Genomic DNA, 23716 nt, shown 5'->3' with positions numbered 1-23716 from the left:
TATGAATATGCATCTTTTTAGCTGTCAGATTTGCACGTTTTTATCTGCATTTGGACTAATTAAATGGAAAAGAGTGTCTAACAATTCTTCAAATGTATTATATTATACATAAAGTCATATAGATTTGCAATGAAGTGTCATTTTACTAACTATATACTATTGAGCTATTACTATAAGAGCTTTTATTGTTTTTTTTTTTTATCCATTTGTTTGTATGCTCTTATTTTTTTGATGAACTTCCTCCCAACAGTGAGCATATTCTTCAAACAAGTTGAGTTCCAGTCATGCTTAAAGAGGAATCTAGTTGGCTCTCGAATGTTTTGTTTTGACCAGCAAGACGTTTATTTTACAGATGAGCCCGTGCGATTTTAACAAGCCTGAATTCCTTACTGCTAAAGCGTTGTAAGTAGGGCATCTTTGTTGTGATAGTTCTGCAGTCCACGGTGAGGCTTAATCTGGGTCTGAAGCAAAGCTTTCAGGTCCGTCAGGGATGTTTGATTCCATCTTTCTTTAATCCTATTTGATGTTTCTGATCTAAATATGTCAGATCAAATAAAATAAAATACTCATACACAGTCATCCCCAACGACTGTGTTTTCATGCTTATGTTTTAGATGCTCCTGTTTCAGATTACAGGCATTACCAAGACCTATTTCCCCCCCATTAAAGTTAAATGTATATGCTAGCAAATTATAAATGAATGCCTTTTGGGTTTATGGATGTGCAGCCAATTATTTGATAGAATACAGTCTAATTTAGAAAATGTCATTGTTTTTATTGATGTTAGCTATAGCTAGCTTCCCAGCAAGCAATTTTTGTTTATAAAACATGTCTAATAGATGTCTAATAGGCGTCTAAACATAGTCGACTTGGCTTAAAACAAGGCCAAAATTGGGCTGTCAGTGAAAATCTAATAGACGTCTAACAATACGCCAAAACTAGTCTAGTCATCAAATAAACAGATTGACTACACATACAAAGTCTGTTTAATCTGTATGTTTGACGACTATACACTAGTTTTGGACTATTCTTTGGGTTTAATAGATGTCTAATAGACATCTATACGTAGTAATCTTGACTAAAACAAGGCTAAATTTGGGCTGTCAGTGAATCTAATAGATATCTAAGAATAGCCCAAAACTAGACTAGTCGTCGAATAGACCGATTAGACAGACTTAATATGTGTAGACATTCTGTTTATTTGATGACTAACACATACAAATTCTGTCTAATCAGTCTATTTGACGACTAGTCTAGTTTTGGACTATTCTTAGATGTCTAATAGGTGTCTAATAGACATCTTAAACATAGTCGTCTTGGCTAAAACAAGGCTAAATTTGAACTGTCAGTGAAAATCTAATAGAAGTCTAAGAATCAAATAAACAGAATGACTACACATATAAAGTCTGTCCAATCTGTCTATTTGACAACTTTAATTTAGTTTTGGGCTATTCTTAGACGGATTTTCACTGACAGCCCAAGTTTAGCCTTGTTTTTGCCAAGCTGTCTAAGTTTAGATGTCTATTAGACGACTATTAAACACAAAATTGTTTGCTGAGCTAGCTTGTGTATAGCTTATTATAGCTAATATTATTTTAGTCTAATATTATTTTGCTTTCGGCACAGCTGATTATATTAAAATTCCTACACCAAAATATAATCTTTTAAATTTTTCTATAATAAAATGGACTTTCATCATGCTAAACTCGAATTGAACTTTAGGAGAACCACTCTGAAAGTTATTAGCTTAAAGATGCTTTCCCAGTTTTCCCTCCTTGTCCCACCCTTCCTGAATAATTCTTTGCTATCTTGAATCAGCCTCCCAGAGTACAAAAATGACACATGAAAGGCTTAACAATAACACACACACACACTCTCTCGAGGTCCCATTCAGTCTTCCTGTTTGATGGGGTAGCAGAGGTGGGGTTCGCAGGAAGCGTATGGAACTAGAACTAACTCTAGGAAATAACTTCCCAGCGTTCTTGGCATTGTTATGAATTATTAAATCACTGAGTGGATTTGTGTGCACAAGGTTTTTAAAACATTTCATAACAGGACACAGCGGCGGGTGAACGTTTTCCCTAAAATTAGCTTCATGAATCATAACTAATGCTATAAAAACGATTAATCGAATTGTTATAAAGCAGCAGGGGCTAAATTTGATTGTTTAAGAGCTTCCTGTTAGCCTCTGCTTCAAGTTAGCCCTCCTCACGGAGTTTAGCGGTGCTTTATTTTTAGCTTAGGCGTGTTTTCTTTTCACTATACTCAGATGACATTGTGATAACGATACCATAACCCCCGCTTCTCATCTAATCTGAACTGAATTCTAGGCCACACATATAGTTAATGCCCACACAGACTCTCGGGCAGTTGTTCAGGGTAGTCTTATGTACCGACTTTCAGTCAGACTTTATTTTGATGGTCCGTTTGTTGAATTTAAGTTCCATTTCATCTACATGTCAACTAATTCTCATTAGATTATAAGTAGACTGTTAGGGTTAGAACAAGTTGACATGTAACTTATAGTCAGTTAAAAGTCTGTTAAAGAAGCAGTGTTAACCGATATTAAGCAGACAGTCTACTAATACTCAAATGGACCATTAAAATAAAGTGTTACCTGACTTTCTCTTGCATAAGCAGCTATTGGTTTCTTCTCTTAGCTTACAGTATTTATGCCGGACAATTTGTGTTAAATGCCTAAATGGCACCTCAAATTTTAAGGGTTTGTGCTTGTTTATACAGTTAATGCTCAACAAATTGAGATGTTTGTTTGTGGTAGACAAATGAGAGTTAATTTTATTCTAGCTAAACCGGTGTTCATAGTTGAAGTCATGTTATTTTTATAGGAATCTGTTAGAAGGACAAAATGTTCACCTCATGTGGTTTTATAGATAGATTTACTGTAATGAGCAACAGAATGCTGCTTGGTATGACAGACTTATTTTTAAGTATTGCTTTGTGTATAACTACACTGTAACTGGTGAATGTTGGGAAATATTTGCTGCAATTTCATCACTACCCCCTTCTTTAGCATGCTATTTTAAAGCTCGTAATAATACAGTTGAAGCTAAATATTATGAAGTTTTGATTAATTTTCAGTTATTTCCTGACTGGTGTACATTTTTTTTTTCTTCTGGAGAAAGCCCTTTTAGTTTGGCTTGAATTAGGATTACACAATATATTGTTTCAGCATCGATATCACAATGTGCGAGTCCGCAATAGTCATATCGCAGGGATCTGCAATGTAGTTGGGATTATAGTTGACCAGACATTACAGTTAACAACATAGTGGAGGTATTTTTGAGGGAAAGTTTATTATTTGCAAGGCCTGACTGTAAGAATTTTGAGCAAACTTAACATTTGGGCACAATGAATTAAACGTTTCTAGCTCAAAGGTTAATTGTACATTTGTACTTAAAACAATATAGTGTTGTTATTATACAGTGATTGTTTAATTTCTGCTTCTGAATACTCTTTGACTCCCCAGAAAGTTATAAATCACTTTTTATTTGCATCTTTTGTCTGTTGTGTTAAATTATGCTTGTTATTTTTTTTATATTTTATGCAGATACATTCAATACAAAATCAATCCACAATCATTTCAATCTATCTAAAATTCTGAACTTTTTACATGCTATTCAAGTCATCTGGTGAAATTCCATTTATATCGCAATGTATATTGCAGTGAATGAAAATATGGCAATGTCATGTTTTTTACCAATATCGTTCAGCCCTAGCTGGAATACATATTAATATATTAAAAACCACCAAGGTCAATATTACTATTGTTTTAATTTTTTATTAATCTTTAGAGTCAATATTATTAGCCCCAACTGAACAAACAGAACTCTGTTGTCCAATGACTGTATTGCCTAATTAACCTAACTTACCTAGTTAACCTAATTAACCTAGTTAAGCCTTAAAATTGCAATTCAAGTTAAATATTAGTTGTGAAATAACTAGTAAAATATTACATACTGTCAACATGACAAAGACGAAAGGAATTAGTTATTAGATCTCTGCTAAGAAACACTTGTGCAATATTTTTAAAAGAATTCAATAGTTATAAATTAACGATTAATCATTTGGACTAATTTTGCAACTGTACAATACATAATATGCATTAGAAGCCTAAATACATATTGTACCATTCCATCATTACCGTTCAGTTTCTTGCTCCAGAAACCATTTTTTTTGGTTGCACATTAATGCAGTTTAAACAATCACACACTCTATATGCAGTCTGCTTAACCTGCAGCCTTAGGCTCCTAAGAGCTTCCTTTCTACATCATTTATCCATTCTATTCTGGAATGTTCTAATTGACTATTAGAGTCTTCTCACTGAACCTCTTCGGCTTAATGACTATTAGAGGCAGTTCTCACACAAGAACTCAGGGCTTTGTGTGTGGGCTTTGGTGATTCCTGGAACCAGGTGATCTCATTTTTACTAGAACCTGACTCAGCCATGGGAAAGAGGCCTGATGTGAAAAGCTAATGAGGAGCTTGCTGCAAAAAAAAAAAAAGAGAGAAATTCTTAGTCAGCACAATTAGTTGGGTGGGCACGTTTCTTTTCAGATAAAAAGCTTGTGAAGGCAGGTAGTGAGAATCACAGAGGATATGAATTGTCTTTATTATTATTATTATTATTATTATTATTATTATTATTATTATTATTATTATTATACTGTGTAAGTTTTCTATTCCTGTAATATTTTAAGTACTTCCAGATGTTACTTCATGGTTATGCAATATGTCGGAAACTATGTTGAGAAAGCATCAGATTCTTTTAAGTTTCTCATTAGTTGGCCATATTGTGTTGCTCTATGCCATCGTAAAGTTGTGATGGCCTGATTTATATCTCCTGATGTAAATTGTAGAGTAAATTTAAGATATCATCTGCTGCTATAAGTTACATGTCCTAAGGGTTGTGTGTGAGTGAAGGTAATTGCAGAGGTTATGCAGACTCCCCTGGGTCTGAAGCATGGCTTTGATGTCCAGAAGTGTTTGATTATCCAACCACAGTAAACATAACCGAGCTCTGAGAGTTTTGGTTTGGGGCTTTGTTCTGTCGTCTGAATGGCAGATCAGAAAGACAGAGCCTTCACTTAAATATACAACAAAACTGCTCTCCATCCTTGTCTCCATCCGTGTCTTCTCCAAACAGAATATTCAAAAGGCTTTTATCGATGGTTCTATGAGATTTTCATACTATGGCCCAATCCCAGTTATACCCCTTAGCCCTTCCCCTTACCCCTACCCCTCGTTTTGTGTGTTCACGTGAAGGGGTAGGGGTGTCCCAATTCTCTTTAGCGTGAAGGTGTAGGGGCAAGGGGAAGGACCAGATGCCCCTCGAAAGGGAGATTTTTCAAGACCACACTCGAAACCAAGGGGTAAGAAAATTTTCCACAATGCACCATCTACAACAGCAGCATGGCTGCACACGGAGGTCAGGATATGCAAAAATTTGTATCTTTTATCATTATTACGAATCTTTATGACAAACAAGCATATGTTTTAATACATTCATAACAGCGTTCATGCTTTACCGTCATGCTTTTTAAAAAAAAATAAAGTTTAAATATAGCTAAATTTCTCTTTCTGTAATGCGTAATAATAACTCCTGTATTGCAGTCCCACAATTAGCTTTTTACAATGTCCGCTATAATGTTAATGTTGTTTTTGTGTGTTTACATAGATATGGTGATGGTGTAAATGCACAGTACAGTTACGAGCTTATTGCCACATTATATCATTATAACATGATTTACGCCTTCAGTGATTTCCTGATAATAAATATCAAACAAAATAACACAACTGGATTAACTACAGCAGTCGCGATCGTCGATCTCATACGAAGCAAGAGATCACGATGACATGTGCAGGTGTAGTGGTGTCCCATTTCTTAGGGGTAAATTTTGAAGCTCTTCACGCTTTGTTTCAAGGGCCAAGAGGAAGGGGTAGGGGTACAAAAACAGAACTGGGATTGGACCAATGTCATGTCTGGCAACACTTAAGATTAAATAGATTGCTAGATTAATGTTTCATCTTTGTCTAGGGCCAATGAAGTGTGTAGAACTGAACATTTTGCTCAGTGGTGTGTAGGGTTGTCAATAGTATTGACTTCGGAACCAGTTTCTTCTAGCATTTGTGCACTCTTGAGCATATTCTGAAAGACTGCTGATTGTGTTTACATGCTCAACGGATATGAATGTGGCCAATCAGCTGTTTAAGAATTTAAATGTTAGCCGAAGGTGGATGCTTTTAAAATGTCAGTAGTCAATAGTTTTGACAACCCTAGTCATGTTATTCAGAATTAAAATGAGCTATCAATGATGTAGGTGACTTTCTATGTTCAGTAGAAAATTAATATGTTTCTTTGATGAAACTGTAGTCCTTGATCATTCATAACAGACTCTTTTGAGAGTCAAAAAACACACAGACAAAACAAATGGGAATGGGAATAAACTAGTAGAGTAAACTCCACTAAGATCATTGAGACATGAACATATAATGTTATATGTTGATTTACTATGAATGTTCTCAAGTCATCGTGTTGTAAATTTTTCCTGAATTCTAATTATGTCATTGCCCTGTATGCTCTATAGGTCTATCGTCAGGACTGCGAGACGTTTGGCATGGTGGTGAAGATGCTGGTGGCCAAGGAACCTAGCTTAGAGAAGCACCTGCAAAACCCACTGAAAGAGAACCTGATCGAGATCCGTGAGCGATGTCTTGAGGACTTGCAACACTTCATTGCTGAACTCGACGAGGTGGTACGACAGCCCGAACCTGCTGTCTAAGGTGGCCTCGTTTTTCCTGAAGTTTGTTTTTTCTGAACCTGTACTCCTTTATTGTTTATATAAAGGATCTCATTTATGTGAAAGGATGTCATTTATGTGAAAGCCATTGTACAATGTGTACTTTGTCTCCACACTTCCTGGTACACAACAAACGAAAACATCTTTAAATATTTCCTTCATGCAGTCCCGTTCATCCACTGAAATTAGTTGTTAGGTTGTATAAACTCTTTGTAACCTTTGAGGAGGTGGATAAAATAAAAAAAATGAGATGGTAAGCATAAAGTAAGTAATGACACAGGAGGGTTTTCACTGTCTCTCGTTCATTACGGAAACTAAAGAGGTTTATTAACCCGTTGGGGAGATTTATTGAATGATGACTGTTGTCATGATCAAGTATGGTTAAATCGAAAGGGTTCTATGATGTTGCCAATCAAGACACTTAAAGTCACAATGACAATTTGATGAATTATGAAACATAATCTTTATGGGTTCAGCTAATTGCTGCTATTTGTAGTTATGTTAAGTTGTGCAACTGACAGTAAAACATTTTCACCTTTTTTTATTATTATTAACCTTTCCAGTCATCATATTATGAAACCCCAACACAAGTGTTTATGTAGTTTTTTTCTTTGTAGAGTATTAAAGAGTGTTGAAACTACCACAGTGCATGTTTCCTTTTGATTTAATGAGCCCTTTTTATGGTTTCATGTTTGTAATTAAATAAAATTGCTGTTTGGTGATACATTTTTTAGTATTATTTCTCAAGAAGCCATTGGGGGGAAAAAATCAAGTTGCAAGGGAATGTTTTAAATCTCTCTTGAAATATTTTATTGACATCTCAACGATAAAAAGGATAGTATGGTTACCTGTGGTGTATTGTGTATATACTAGGGGAAAGATTCCCCTAACATTGTTTAAGCGCATAAACACATCATGGACAGAGAAATCTTAAAGGGTGCACTTATTACACCTGTAGAGTAACATAACGAGGGCATCACGCATGAATAGTGCATATATATTTTGCATTTGCAAATCCCTGGTCAGCAAACCTCAATTAGTTCATTAATAATCATAAAAACTCCATCTCAGGTCAGTAAATTGTGGAAATTACTCATTTTACATAATTGGATATAAAAATATCAGTATTCCAATCTTAATTTAACAAATATACATTGCTTGCACTATTAAATAATTATTTAGTTAGTCTACATGCTACTCTTATTTTGCTTTTGGGAATACAATGTACAAGGAAATCTTACATGTTACTTTCATTGTTTGTACAACAGCAACATAACTGGCTCTCAGTGTTTGTAAAGAGAACTTTCCATCTTCTGTAGGATCAGGCATGAGTTTATTCCAGCTGCAACAGAGGCAGTCTTCAGTCTAAGAAATTATGCAGTTCTTTCCCTTGTGACCTTTCTTTTTCAGTTTGGTCCTTGAGCCAAAAGGAGGCGTTAAAGCCGTGACCCGAGTCGGATAGTCCTCCGTATAATAGTGAAAACTTTGGGATCGGGGCTTAGGGATTGGCTGACCAAGAAAGAATCCCTCCTCCTCAGATTCTGAAGATGAAGAAGAGCATGTTGAACACCAATCATCTTCTTCATCATCATCACAAAAGTCCTGGAATTGGTCCAGTCGGACCATACCCTGCTGAGGAAAGTCTGAGGTGGCTTGATGATAAGGGTGCTGACTGTGTGCTGAGTGATTTAGTAGAATACCATTCCGGGGCTCTGGCATGTTTGAGCTGATTACCTGAGGCACAACATGCAGTTTTCCACGATTTTTGGAAGGCAGGTGCAATGCATTTTCTGAACGCGTTTTCCGACTGTGCCTGCGTTTGTGGTGATGTCTGTTAGCAGGACGTCTCTCTGCTGCTGCTGCCGCCTCCTCCTCCATGTGATAGGTCCTCCTGCGTGTCCTCTCGCTCATTGGTGGTTGCCTTAAGCCCAGTGCACCATAATATCCTTTGTCCAGAACATCATCAGAGAACTTCACTTGCTGAGGTCTGGATTGGGGCTGAGATTGTGACTTGGTCCTTCTCAGCACTGGAAGATTCAGTGGAGATGGGGGTTCTGCTCCAAAATATGGTGGTATTCTGTCCTCTTCGTCATCTTCTCTTGCTCCCTGCCCCAGTGTCTCCTCATGGTCTAGCTCAGAGTTTAAACTCCTCAGGGAATTAGCACTTCTGTGGAGCATTGAGGAGTTTAGTGTGCCCACGTTACTAATGTTATCACACTCTTCCATCTCTCTCTCTTGGTCTTTCATGTTTTGGAGAGAGTACATGGTCTGTCTGTCCTTGCTGTCCCCATCCACTGAAGCTCCTGAAAAAAGGAAAGACATGTTGTGAGTAATCTAAATTTAAGAAGAAACAAAAATTGCGAGACTCTTGTAGAGTCTGTTTAAAGAAGACATTCTTACCTGTAATATTTGAAAGAGCTAGAGAATCCATTGAATCTCCAATATTGTGTTCTGCCTTCCGAAGTTCACTTGTAATGCACTCTAATGAGTCTTCATACCATTGCCTTGGCTCAGACCAGAATCCAGGCACTGTTCCCTGATCCATCTCCAGCTCTTGTATCTTTCTGGCACTAGCTGGGCCTGGGTGACTACCGTAGGCAGAGTCTCCAAGTCCGTCCTGAGACTGGGCCCAATACATCTCGGTGTGGTGCTTCTTACTTGCCAAATTGTGGCCACTTATCTTTATTTCTGGTTTGGTTCTGTTGGTTTCAGTGTCTTTCACCATCCATGGCTCTGCTGCCCTGGTGTCCTCCGTGTGGATGACACCACGGTCTCCAAATTTCAGGAGCAGCTGAGTCATGTAGTCTTCATGCTCAGCCCAATCTTCCACAGAGTCCTCAGGGGCTTCTTGCTCATCTCGCTCTCTCCAGTAGTTGTCCTCTGTAAAGTTAATTCTCTCCAGCTGATGACACATTGTCTCCGTGTTGTCGCCACATAGACTAGAGGTCCTGTAATCTGTTGTTGTATACAGTTTTGTCTGCTGGCACTGCTCTGTAGGGCGACTACTCTTTCCCATTCGAATGCTGCGTCGAGATTCCCGTGATCTTGCGGACTGAAAAGCTGAGTCTGAAGAATCAGAAGCATGGACATCCTCACCTAGGCTACAGTCCTTAGAGCAGTAGATCCGACCATCTTTTGGAAGAAAGGGACAGCCCAACAGGGAGGTTTTACATTGGGCACAACAAAAGCATTTGTCAGTAGCATGCCAATGTACACCCTCGTACGTCATTTGAGCATGGTCGACTCCTGTATGAAGGTAAATCAAGAAGTGAGAAAAGCTGTAATATATCGGCTACATATTTATGCAACAGGTTTTCATTACTGCTACTGGTAAGCCATCCACTAGCACAGTGTTTCACAACCACGTTCCTGGAGGACCACCAACACTGCATGTTTTGGATGTCTCCTTTGTCTGTCACACCCATCACAGGTCTTTCAGTCTCTGCTAGTGAGCTGATGATCTAAATCAGATGTGTTTGCTTAAGGAGATATGGAAAATGTGCAGAGCTGTTGGTCCCCCAGGAACGTGGTTGAGAAACACTGCTCTAGGAGATATTTGCTCCAACTTTACTCCAAATGTTTGGGATTACTCTATATTCTTAAGCAGGTATGTTGGACCAGATTGGAGCAAAACCTTGCAAGAAGGTGGCCTTTCAGATGGATTGCTCAGTGTCTGTGTTGCCTTATGAAACTCACCAATATTCTCCCCACAGGCCTCGCAGTACTCTGCATACAATGACTCAAAGCATCCACAACAGAAGGGTCGGCCATCTTTCATGATGTACCTCTGTCCTCCTAAAATAGTCTCGCACTCAAAGCATGAAAAATGTTTCATGTGCCAGTGACGACCCTCAGCTTCGGTACACTCATCAGCAAAGATAATCTGTAAAAAGATGTGGAATTATTTTTCTTTCTTGGACAGGTTTGTTTTTTTGTGTATTGGTTATTACAAGTGTATATTCTCACCTCATCACATGCTGAGCACCGTGGCTTTAGAAGCTCTGCATGATGTCTGCCGCAGTGGATATTGCCATTGTGGTAGAAGTAGATGAGGTCCACCAGAAGTTCATGACAGGTGTAGCAAGTAAAGCATGCAGGGTGCCAGCATGGGCCGGGGCCTGCTCGCGAAGCAAACACTGCCATCTCTCCACCGTTGATATTCTCTTTACACTAAAATTCAAAGAGGATATTTTATGAGAACCAATGGCTGACAAATGACTGCTTTAGCCAGTCAAAGTCATCGTACATTGTACTGGATTTTGCTCTGGGTTCTTTTTCGGTAAAAAGAGATTTAATTAAAATGGACCCCCAACTCTGTTGAAATGTTCTTCTAAAGACCAACTGAGCATGACCAAATGCATGATCATGAGTCTTTTTATAAGTACTTTTGCCAAAGTATTCATTTCACAGCTGCTTCCCATTATTACTACATGGCTGTTGGCCTTGGAAACAGGGGTGTTGAGTGTCTCGCAATTTTTTTTAGGCAGCAGAAACCAGAGACCCAAGATTAGCACTGCTCTACAGTGTCTCAAGTGGCAATTTGTGGTGAAGGGATACATCTGTTTTTTAGAGGTATTATGATGCTAAACCTTTTTTTTTTTTGGTTAGTGTTTATAAGTCTACCCAACAGGAAGCGACTCTCTGCAGTGGCTCTCATGTGCTTAACTCCAGCCCCTGAAGGAGATGATCTTCAGCCAAAGATTGTGTTGTAATACTTAATCTTTTCCATGAATTTTCTCTGTGCTTTGGTTGACTTTAGGCCATAATTGGACCATTTGCCTGATTCCAAGTTGTCTGATTTGCCATGACAAGTCAACACAGCTTCCAAGGGAATGTAACATGAAGCAGAAACTTCATTTTCATAACCGTAAGTAGATTTGCTATGACTAGAAATAGTTGATCAAATGAGTGCACAGTTTGAATGTGGCCTACCTTGAACTCTGATATTTGCAAGTTAGATTTTACTAAAATGTTTACAGATGGTGAGAATAAGAGCAGGAACATTCATACGTACATGCTCACAAATATGTTGCAGAGCTCTGGGAAGCAGTTTTGGGGTCCCCCTCCCAAGTGCCTCTTTCTTTCTTTGCATGCTGAACATGTGGAGCTCTCGTCTCTCTTCATCACTGAGGGACTGGCAGTATCGAATCTGTGTTGAAGCAAAGGTAAAGGAAATAACAGATTAATATCTTCAATATTTTTTATCTAAGGCTTAATTCACATTCGAATGGGTGGAAACAGAAAAGTTCCTTTTTTTCCCTTTTTTGGGGAGGGATGGGGGCTACGTTGAAAACTACACAAATCAACCTCAAAGTTTACAATGGACTTGTGGAACTCATACAAGACGTAATAAAGGCAAACAATTTGCTCTGTTTAGCCCCGCAGGAGGGATAAACAATGATGCCACACGTGATGAGTCTTTAGATCTATAACCCACAGTTATGCCAGGAATTCGCTAAAGTACACAGTTCTAGTTCCTACAGCAAGCACCATAAAAGTTACAGAGGAACATTTTATTGCTGCTAGCTAGAGGAGAAAGATGCCCCTCTGTGATAGCGCTAAATATTTTTTGCATGCAACTCGGAGTGCTTGTATGCAACTGTACTTGTACGAGGATAAAGCCTTGTGTATTCTAGCAACATAGCTGCATCTCTATCACTTTCATTGTTTAGTTTTTCCCTCGTACCTCATTGTCATGTGGTGGCAGCTGATAGAGTAGTTGTCTGATCCTGTGCTTCTCTCCAGGGCTGTTGACATATGGCACCTTCTCTTCTGGTAGGCACGAAAAGTAGATCTGAACCTGATGGGGGGAAAAGGCAAACAGAGAGTGAGAGGATTAGGGTTTGCTTTCAACAGCTGAAAGCTGAAACAAGACACCAGCCTCATTTGGTGCTACATCATTCAACCTGTCATACAGACTTCTCCCGATTGTCTCCCCCAACAAGGGGGAAGTGGGTATATCATTGACCAAGACAAAGCATTTAAACAGTGGTGTCTGTCAGTGGTGACCCTGAAGAATATTTATGGGGGGTACGCCATTAAAGACACCAAGATAGATGCCTGCTGGAATGTTCATAAGTGTTACTATCCAGAAGACAGACTGTTATTTCTGTAACAGTGGGACTGGGTGTATGTGGGATTTGATATGGGGAGCTGTCATACAAATTGCCCTAAATTCTCTCTAAACCTCTGGAATTATGTTTTGCCTTCAAGTAACACTTTTTCTGAAGCTGATTGCAGTGCTTTCCACAGAACTGGTCAAAGAGATTTCATGAGGCTGTCAGGCCTCCCACTCCACATTTTGAAAAACGAGGAGAAGGTGGGGGTTAAAACAACACATTCAACTTCACTCCAGACCCCCTTTCACTCTAGTCCCACCTCCACCCCAATGATTCTGCATCTGTGTTTGTGTATTGCCTTCGTTTCAGGAAGGTGCCAACCAGCCCCTAGACACAAGCTCAGGTCTGTTTGCTTACTGCACACAGCAGAGCAAGAAACTAGGTTTGCTAAATGGCTGTTTTGTTGGGACTAGTGCTTGAACCACACAAGTACAATTCAGGCAGTTTAAGCCAACACACTAAGGCCCTGTTTATACCTGGTATTAAGATGCGTTTTGGTCAGTCGGTTCAAGGGTTTCAAACTCCCTTTGGAGGTCAGTGAACATGGACAAACTCGAACTAGGGTTAATTTTATATAGCCTACTAGATAACTTTGAAATCACGGTGAACAATTTCAAGAGTATTTATTGGTTTAAAATGTTTGTTGGGCATGTTCAGAAGAACTAAGTTTTTTTTAAACTTCCCAGGTTCTGCAGATTGCAATGTCCTGAATTTTGCTTGCCAATCTTAGGCCAATTGTAATGGTTTTGTTTTTTTTGGTTCAATTTGGAATTTCACCAACCAATCGCAGAGCCCGGGGGACTAGAGTGAATGCTCCAACTTGGCCCCGCCCTGGTCCTCAGAAGAACTAAATACTTGCAACAGTTTGTGCACCACAGGGACGATTATTTTCTTCTAAAAATCAATTCTTTGTCATTCTTTACTAGATGTTCTGTCATTTTCTGCTAGTTTAAGTTGGCTTTGTGCTGCCGATCAGCACCATGTCAGTCAGACATAGGCGCATGTGTGCTCAATGTCAAGGTTAAGAGGATCCAGTCTCCATATAGAAACTTAGTCAAAGAATAGGTTCAATAATTGCCCTCTGTGCAAGTTCATGTGCAGCTGTTTCAGAAATTAACCTAAATAAGCTGAGAATATTACTTGGTGCTTCTTGTGTTCCACACACACAAAAACGCACACAATCTTTGCTTTGACACAATAAATGTGGCTTTACTCATGTGCAATTCTAGAAATATGGGATGGTTAAGGCTGCCTAAAAATCTATACAAATAAGTAGATGTGAGGGTCATGGTTTACCTGCTCAGCTCGTAGTCCAGGAGGAACCCATGTGTACTCTTCAAGAGCACACCCAGAGTCGTCATCAGAGGTTGAACTCCTCTGAAACCCAAATGCCTTGGCTCCTCTCGAGTCCATGTCCGGTGCCCGAGTAATGGGCCAGATCCCAGATGTACTCTCAAGACTCATGGGATGGGGGCCCTGTTCAGAAAAAAAAGATTTGATTTTTGATTAAAAGTGTAAGTAGAGCTGCATCTGTTTTACAAAAGAAAGCATTATAATAATTGCTGTTAGAATGTCCTTGCAATGTCTGAAAATGGAGAACAACTCCAAAGTCTTAAGAATCTTAAATTGAAGGGAAGTTGTGCTTTGAAATCTCAGCAGAGTCTTGCCTTTCAGACCAACCCTTGGGCTGTCAGATAAGATGTCAATGTGTACACGAAGCAGGATTAAACACTCGTGCCTCTTTCTCCAGGTCTGCTTTATCTTGATGCTGAAGCACTTCAGAGTACTTTCTGTCAGATAAAATGCCTTTGGTCCCAAGGTGTTGAAAAGAACTCTCCTGCTTCAGTTGTTTTGAATTGCAAATGAGCCCGATATAGTGTGTGAACGCCCCTGTTTGGGTTGAGGTTGAAGCTTTATGAATCCCCTCTCAGCTTGCCCTCGAGTCACAGGGAAAGTCCTAAACAATCTTATCCAGTAATGAGGTAGATCCCTGATTAAATGTTTTATCATAGGTCCTGAATGTCCATTGTAGGTGTAGGTGATGGTTTTATTGTTTTGCGCATATTACGAGTTCCTACTGTGTATTTCAGTTATCCTGTGAAGCAAAGGTAATAGATTTGCAATACAAAGAGGCATCAATGGATAGGGAAATCTTGGGGCAGATAACATTTTCCCTGTTCTCTTAATGGAAAATGCTATTTGTATCGCCTCAATCACAATCCAGCTCACCTTCAATGACCCCAGTCAAATTAAAATGCGAATTCATTTCTCACACCAGTGACCAGTAACCTCTCAATGTAATTACCAAACCTGAATGAGAGTGAATGATCAGTCAGACAGAGTCGCCATGTATGGATTTTTGAGGAGAAAGGAATAGATGGCTAAAGACTTGTCAAGGATAGTTTACCCCCCAAAATCAATCTAAACAAATCAAATAAAACATCCTTATTATAATATAATATGCATATGTAGATGCAAATCAAACTCTTAGTGCTTATTCCCCCAGCTTTCATTAAAAATGTCTTGCAGGGTAGGAAATGCCTGCTGTGGCTTCCAGGGCCAACATACACAAGCACTCGCGTTACACCTTGTCACTCTTTGGCACTGACACAATGTGTGGCTTTGTGGCAAAAACAAAAACAAAACGGATCTACCCTGCCCTGTTTTCAAAGGAACCTTCGTACACTGCAAAAAAGACATTTTTTAAAAGAAAGTCACAACAGCAGAGAAATGTAAACACACTCCAGATGTATGCCGCTGATCTGACTGGCACCTCATACAGGAAAGTGAGCACTCAGCACCAGCCCGCGAGTTACTGTGTCAAAAATGAAACACTTATGAAGTAAACACAGACTGGTGCCTGGATTAACTGAGGCTTACATTACAACCATTCCACCTGAGGCTGAGATTCAACAAGCCTGGGCTTCATAGGGCTCTGTTGTCAAGTTTAGGATGTAAAAGTTTCTCTGGTCTAATGTAAACTGAGTTTGATGTGCTGCAATCATCAGGTTTGCCAAGAATTGACACATCCAGTACAATCGATTTGTGTTGGGACGAAATGAAGGAATTAAGTTAACTTAGTTTTTACAAATTTAAGTGAATTGAACATAAAACAATTATGTGTCCCCTTAAAAGTTAAGGATTGTGTTGTTTTAGCTTATTTAAAATACACTAAAGATGCTGGGTTACACACAACTGACAGCTAACTTATTAATTTTTAAGAATTGAAGTGGATTGAACATAAAAAAATTGGTTGTCCCAAAGAAAACTTAACAATTGTGTTGTTTCAACTCTTTTTTTTTTTAATTAAGTAGTTCGAACAAGCAGCAAAATATGTTGGGACGACATGAAGGAATTAAGTTAACTTATTAGTTTTTACAAATTTAAGTGGATTGAACATAAAACAATAACATTTTCTGTAAAAAAAAAAAAAAAAAAGATTTGTGGTGTTTCAGCTCATTTTAAATAAGTAGCTTAAATAAACAGCAAACATAATTATTTTGAGTGTATAGAACTAAAAACTTATATTTTAACTCTTTATATAGGAATAATTCAGGCTTTATTCATTTATTTTGGTCTTAAATACTCTACTGGAGTATTTTTTGTTAACTAAATAGTATAAAAGATGCGTTGTAAATGTTCAGTCATGCTTTGTGTCATATATGCTTAGATAAAAATGGAGATTTAACAAAACTGCTGTAGCTTACACCTGCCCTTGTAATTGTATTAACGAAATGGGGCATGTTTCCTTATGTAGATTTATTAATTACCAATTATAGATTTGTAATTCATGTTGTATCAAAATTTATATAAGATTTCTTTACAATTCTACTTTTTCAAATTGATTAATTTTGCAAGTTCCAATTACAAAATTTGCATAAAACTCCAAAATTAATGAAAATTCCTAACGTTATTACTATAATTTTTGGGTCACGCTTTATTTTGATGGTCCGTTTGTTGAAGTTAAGTTACAATGTATCTACATGCCAACCAATTCTAATTAGATTTTAAGTGGACTGTTGGGTTGGGGTTAGGGTTAATGTAAGTTGATATGTACTTGCACAGTTTCTTATAGTCAGTTAAATGTCTGTTGAAGAAACAGTATCAGTAGATCTTAAGCAGACAGTCTACTAATACTCAAATGGACCATCAAAATAAAGTGTTACCAATTGTTGATGTCTAATGCTAAAAAAATATGCAAAAATTGAAACCAAAAAAATAAAAATCTCAAATTTACCCAATTTTACATTTAGACTACCTTCAATTCTGATTCAAATGATTGTACCTCACAGCTGTACACTAAAACAAATCTCAAAATTTGGGTGTAAATGGGGCCCTGGATAATCCAAACGCCTACCCCATCTTCTTCCACATGACCAATTTTGATCCCACCACCCTGGTGCTATGTTATTTCATCTCCTGCTTCCTGTCTGTCAACAAATACTTGTCACTCAATGCATTCGATTGTGTTTTAGTGCTCCCTGCAAAGGTCCAAAGCTTAGACCGAGACTAGTTTAGACTTGATTCTATTTCAAGAAGCATCTTACCTTTGCGTAGTGCATCCTGCACCATTCAGAAAAAGCCTCAAATTAGTGCAAACAACAGAGGAAGAAGAATCTAGCCAGCATGTCCACAATGATCTCAGGTAAATTCCAGTGTAGCTTGGACGGTCTGTGTGAATGCTGCTAGTTGAGATGAATGCATCAATGTGTGTGCCAAGTAGCATGTCTCCTGTAGTCACACCGTCTCAGACCAGCCCCCTTCACACTCAATCCCTCCCCCTACACTTCAAACTGCAATCCACCCCCAACCCCAAAACAACCCTGGTCCACATTCCTGTAGTAAAGAGAGCCGTCCGTGTCCCACAGCAAAACCCTCTTCAATCCGCACAGCCATTTGTTTGTTCCTTAAGCATTCAAAGTCAAGTACATCCTGGAGGACTTCATTTGACATTGAATGTTGCGTAAGTTACATCAAGGGCTTGTTGCGGCCAAGAGTTCCTGTTATTTCAGCAACTCTTGTCATGTGAAGGAAGAACAGGGAGTGCTCAGGAAATATATGTTAGCGTTTTAGAATCAGATACGGGATTTGCATAATGAATTATGTAAGCCTGTACCTTACAGAAAATACATTTCAGGTGCAATCTGTAGCAATACTTATTTGTATCCAACAGCGAGGCATTGTGGTTTTAAAGTTGAGTGACTAGTGTTACTTTTGGAGAGGGGAAAATGTACGTTTAACTACGTTTGCGATCAGTTGTACATTAGTTTTGGTCACACTTTATTTTAAGGTACAATTCTCACTATTAACAAATCGTTAACTATGATGTTTAGCTCAATAAACAATCAAAAAACTTTAAGAATTTGCTGCTTATTCATAGTCTTTAAGTTGGATTTAGGCACGCTTGAGCATAAGAAACCTGAATTGAATTTTTAACTTTTAAAGTACAGGGTGTCCGCGGGGTCTTTAAAAAGTATTAAAAGTTGATAAACCAATTATGAGAAAATTAAGGCACTTAAAGGATATTAAAAAGTCTTAATCAGGGTTTTACGAGGTCTTCATTTTTTGTAGCGCGTTGTCCAAAGTGTTTGCTTCTCCGTCCGGGTGATGTGATGTAATTTGTGACAAATGCAGAAAGGTCATGTGACGCTCTACACATGTAGCGAAACCATAGAGCGAAATAAACGGCAAAATGGGAAAATGTAAGTTTGCTTCTCCTGGTTGAAGAAAGACGAGTTGAAACAGTAGCTGAAGCCTTTCTCTGAAAACAACCGCCTAATTTATTCTTTCAAGCTTTGTTTCTTCTGAGATTATCTGAGTTCTTTCTTATCTGACAACTTTTTATTAACAACTGTTTATTAAGTTAAAGGTTTGATACTGATTAGAACTTGAAGTGGCGATGACGTCTTAAAATATTCTGAGAAGGTCTTTAAAAAGTCTTAAAAATGTATTGAAATTACCTTTAGGATTCCTGCATATATCCTGAAGTATTAACTCCCAGAAAGAGCATTTACTGATAATTTACTCATGCCTTTGTCATCCAGTATATTTATATTCTTTCTACAGTGGAAAAGAACAGCTTTTAAAAAAAAATAAAATAAAAACTGCAGTTTCATGAAGCTACAGTCTGGAGGTTGAAAACATTTAACATCAAATAAGTGCTCTAAATGTAGAAAAATCCTGGAATGTTTTCAACAAAGACCTTAATTGGTTTTCAGGAAAAGGACAGTCGAAAATTAACTTTCAGTTAAAGTAAATCAGTTGTAAATGTAAGTTGTAACTAAGGTAAAAAAAAACTTTATTTGCCATGTGAACCAACTTTCTTAACATTATTGACTGATAAGAGAACAAATGACTGTAATATAGTTACTACATAGATAGTAGAATGTGTGAAGTGTCTAACATTACACACTTCATTTTAATTTATTTTTTTTTTTTTTTAGAGTTTTCAGTGTGAACGCACTACTTACACTATTTATACTACAAAATGCCGTAGAATAGTGCATAAGTATGCGATTTGGGACACACCTACAGAATGCTATTTTCTAGTATTCAACAGTGCAATATAGGCTAGGTCAATTAGCAATGTATTATAAATATACTTTATGCTTACAAAATAATATAAATATGCATTTTTTTGTGTCTATGAATGATCATCATTAATATTGTTTTAAATTACAGAAATTTTTGTGATATAATTTTAATTTAATAATTTTGTCATAATATAATTGGCCATCCCTCCACACTTATCAGAAAATACTATAAACTTGTGTTGTTTTTTTACAGCCCTATAAATTTCAAATAAAAAAAATCTAAGTCATTGTATTTAATCTCCCAAATGCCTTAATGCAAATATTGTGCTTTTATGGATTGCTTAGAGAGCTCTAAGATGCCACTCTGGCTAAGCATCTTATTATAAATGTGCTGGTTTTGTCATCTAAAAACACAAAAGCTGGACCTTCCTCACACGCATCTCTGTTTGGTCACAGCTACTTCATCACGATCCGGCTGAAATGCCACATTTAGCCTGTGTGAAATTGCTAGACTGAGCAATTGCCAAATCATCCTAGAACTTGAGTTTGAGCGCCTTCCAGAGCCGAGAGGTCATTTTAGACAGCGATGAGAGAACAAGCCAACCAAGATGGATTCATCTGTTGTTGGCAGAAATTGCGAAGAACTACTTTACTACAAAAGATAACCTTTTATTCGAAACTTTTTTGAGATGTTTATCAGGAACACCATCGAAATGGCAGAAAATGCCATGCTGATTCCAAGGAAGGGGGAAATCTGAAACCAACTGACGAGCTGCATAAAGAATAATGTTATTCTCCAGGAGAAGTGACGCGTCCTTGTGAATGTTTGTCCAGATGTAGACCGAAACCGACCGCAATTATCAGACACTCTTCCCATCATTTCCTAAAGCAAGTTCTTCAACATGTTGGTGATTGGAGGAAGACCACAACCCTTCCTGATATTACTCAGCACAGTTACCTCTGTGCTATCTTAAAGGAAAGGGAAGCTACGTGCTAAACACCTAAGGTTCACATCCTCCTCTTCCCATTGTAAAATGGGTCAACTTTCCCCTGGCCAGCCATTATAAGCGATAACGCATATTTCACCTCATTGCCACACCAATTGACAAGTGTTTAAGAATGGATGCTGCTCTGCTGCATTCACATGTCAGTGCTACCTAACTAATGACACTTCTTTTCGGTGACCTATAACCCTTGCACACACCCCGTCCCCTCTGCTCATCTTTAGCTTCGCTCTTTCCTTCCAGTGTTAATGACAAGGCATCAAACTAATGGATCATGCCACAATTGTTTGCACGCAGCTGCTCCAATTACAGCAAGAACTACATTTGTAAACAGCTAAGGTCATGTTTGTGTAAATCGAAGGGGTTTTGAATGCTAAGCTAAATTTTTTTTAAATGGAAATTTCCTCTGCATTCAGGTTTTGATCTGATGTTTTTTGGGGTTTGGGGGGAGGCGAAGTATCTCCACAATGGTGATTGTGCTATTGATTTGTTAATGATGCAATGTTGAGTGTCTCACGCCGTATGCGTTTTCATTCACACTGTCAGAACAACACATCAGAGTGTTTCTGATGTGGGACAGTTTACACTTGACAACCCCAGTCAGCCTCTTGGATGGCTTTTTATTTTTTTTGGATCAGTAATTTTGATTTGAGTAACACTGAGGATTACGGAGGAGGAAGCAATGGTGCATGGGATACCCTTTCAGGGCATAGCTGTGAATTGACACAGACTCGCTCTGACATATTTTCCCTGTCTGAGCATTTTTGCAATGTGATTGCATTATGTTTCATAGAAATGTGGTCGGCCGTGTAAAATGATGACTTGAAGATCAAGCACAGGCTTCCGACAAATGATTAATTTTGCAGTGGGATGAACACCTACTAGTGTCTGTTTTAAAACAAATTATTCAGGGCAAACATCACAGTGTAATCAATTTTCATTACACAAGTTCCTCCTAGCATGGTTTGTGCAATGAGCTGCTAACTCAAAGTTAGGGTATGTTTACTACAGTTGCTTAAACAGAGAAGTGATGCAAACAGATGACAGCACTGTCAAAACAACTGTTTGCATCAATGAGAATGCTGTATTATGCATTCTAAGCAAAATAGGTGTGCATGTCCCTGTTAAGAAACACTTCACGCCAGTGCACGTTATCATGTTTTTTTTTAGTGCACATAATGCACATTTGTGTGACGTCACAATTTTCACAAAATCTTGTTTTAGTAGTTTACATGGAGAAAACAACTTGTCATTTTCTGGATCTTTTTTAAAACCCTTTTAAAAGTTTGCACTTTCAGGCCCAGAAAACACTCTTGTTGTGTAAATGAATGGCCAAAATGCATAAAAGGTGGAAAAAAGGAAGAGAGAAGAAATGCAGGTCAGATTTTTAGTCAACTATATCTTTGTTTTAACAAAGTTTTATGTAATACAGTGCTTTCCACAGGTTTGAAATATACTTGCTGTGGTAGCATGTTTCAACCTTTTACCCACGGCACGGTTACCGACATGCGACAGTCATTTTTACCAATATTTTTATTTATTATACACGGTTTCTTTTCAATGGGTTGAAGTTTTTTTTGTTGTTGTTGTTGGGGTTTTTTTTTTTAAATAAAAAAAGAATTCCACTGTTTGTTTTACTATTATTTTATGCACCCACTGACGAGTAAAATCTGCTGCTGACATTTTGTACAGTATTGCCAAAGCATGTTAGCATATGTATAAAATATATATCAACATCAAATTAAAGTCATCGCCAGTGGTGTAGTGGTTGGTGCGTCGACACATGCACTGCGGTACTCGCGGCAACCCGAGTTCGATTGCCGCCTTGTGGTCCTGTGCCGATCCTTCCCCTCTCTCTGCTCCCCATACTTTTCTGTCAATAAACTCTACTGTCCTATACTATAAAGGTGAAAACCCTGTAAAAATAATAATATATTTAAAAAAAAACATCAAATTAAAAAAATATATACAGCAAATGAGAAATAAATGACATAAAGGAATAAAAACACCTATAGAATAAAAATCTCTTAAAGTATAATAATTACAAGAATAAAAAGTGTAGATAAGTAAATAAGACAAATGAGTTAATTAACCATTTCTTATGGTGGACATGTTTTGCAGCCAGTCCTCTCCGAGTGTATAGAAGTTTATCGTTTAGAAAAAAAATTGATTATATAACGTTACTTGTTTAGCTCTTGCGGCTGCAAAGCCAAGCGAAAGTAAATCAGGCTTAAAATAAAAATGACGACTGCTTAGAAAGCGAAACCGAAAGTCCAATCTCTGACATTTTTGGAGAATTTTAGAAACCCCGGACAGATGCATTTTTAAATCCTAAAAAATTACATCTCTGTGTGTCTCTGCAGAGCACGTGAGATTGTCTGTGGGAATGTTGACAGTTCTTGCGCGCACACAACGAGAAGTAGGAAACATGTAGGGTGAGAGGAGATTTTCCACTAGTTAATCGATCACGAATGTTTGGCTATAGGGCGGATATAAAAAAAGTGTAAACGGTTGATAATAATAATAAAAACGGCCACCCAAGTAAAGTCTATGTGTGGAAAGCACTGGAATAATAATACAAATTATATCTTTTTTTCTGTAAATGAAGAGAGAGATTTTTGAAAAGGAAATTTTTATTGTTTTTAAATTGCATCAAAGTCAAAATCAGAGGTTTATTTTTTTTCAATTCTTTTTTCAATTCCCAATTTAATGGCATTTAGGTGAGACATGAAGGTATAGAAACACTTCCTAAGAATTCAGTACAAATTATTTCATGTTATAAATAAGTAAAATTGCTGCCATTGTAACCCTAAACACCTCCTAGTTTAAATGCACAAGCATTAAAGGAATAGTTTGCCCAAAAATAAAAAATCATTTCTCTTTTTTTCTCTTGAATACAAAAGGAGAAGAAAGCTGGAAGCCTGTAACCATTGACTTCAATAGGATTTGTTTTCCAACTATGAAAGTCAGTGGTTACCAGTTTCCAGCTTTCTTCAAAATATAATATTTTGTGCTCAACAGAAGAAAGAAACTCACAAAGGTTTGGAATCACTTGAGGATGAGCAAATAAAAATGTTTGGGTGAACTATCCCTTCACGAACTATCAAAATTTCTAAAGCTCAACCTCATCCCTTTCCATACAGGTCATATCAGTGAGCATTTACCTTCCCTCTAATCACACACTCCCTATTCACACCCTTTATCAGTCCATTCACATTCAGCGCTACTGAATTCTCCACTGA

General features: G+C 37.8%; 2 protein-coding genes across 9 annotated transcripts in view; one reads left to right on the top strand and one right to left on the bottom strand.

Annotated features, from left to right (window-relative positions):
* pphln1 (periphilin 1) overlaps positions 1 to 7542 on the top strand; it is a 61646-nt gene extending 54104 nt beyond the window's left edge. For all 7 annotated transcript variants that reach the window (XM_056455796.1, XM_056455798.1, XM_056455801.1 and 4 more), the window contains one exon: positions 6606 to 7542. In XM_056455796.1, the coding sequence (XP_056311771.1) occupies positions 6606 to 6800 (195 nt within the window). In that variant the 3' untranslated portion in view covers positions 6801 to 7542. The remainder of the gene's footprint in view (positions 1 to 6605) is intronic.
* A 58-nt stretch (positions 7543 to 7600) lies between these two features.
* prickle1b (prickle homolog 1b) overlaps positions 7601 to 23716 on the bottom strand; it is a 30232-nt gene continuing 14116 nt past the window's right edge. Inside the window, exons 1-8 of one of the 2 annotated variants that reach the window (XM_056455792.1) lie at positions 17485 to 17660; positions 14234 to 14413; positions 12505 to 12618; positions 11833 to 11967; positions 10785 to 10988; positions 10515 to 10701; positions 9219 to 10064; positions 7601 to 9121 (exon numbers count right to left, since the gene is read on the bottom strand). In XM_056455792.1, coding sequence (XP_056311767.1) covers positions 8184 to 9121; positions 9219 to 10064; positions 10515 to 10701; positions 10785 to 10988; positions 11833 to 11967; positions 12505 to 12618; positions 14234 to 14413; positions 17485 to 17499 — 2619 coding nt within the window. In that variant the 5' untranslated portion in view covers positions 17500 to 17660 and the 3' untranslated portion in view covers positions 7601 to 8183. Of the gene's footprint in view, positions 9122 to 9218; positions 10065 to 10514; positions 10702 to 10784; positions 10989 to 11832; positions 11968 to 12504; positions 12619 to 14233; positions 14414 to 17484; positions 17661 to 23716 lie in introns of those variants that run through there. The other variant, XM_056455793.1, reaches the window with a different exon arrangement.

Source organism: Danio aesculapii, chromosome 4 (genome assembly GCF_903798145.1).
Source record: "Danio aesculapii chromosome 4, fDanAes4.1, whole genome shotgun sequence".
Classification (NCBI taxonomy): domain Eukaryota; kingdom Metazoa; phylum Chordata; class Actinopteri; order Cypriniformes; family Danionidae; genus Danio; species Danio aesculapii.
This window is presented reverse-complemented; position numbering and strand designations above follow the sequence as displayed.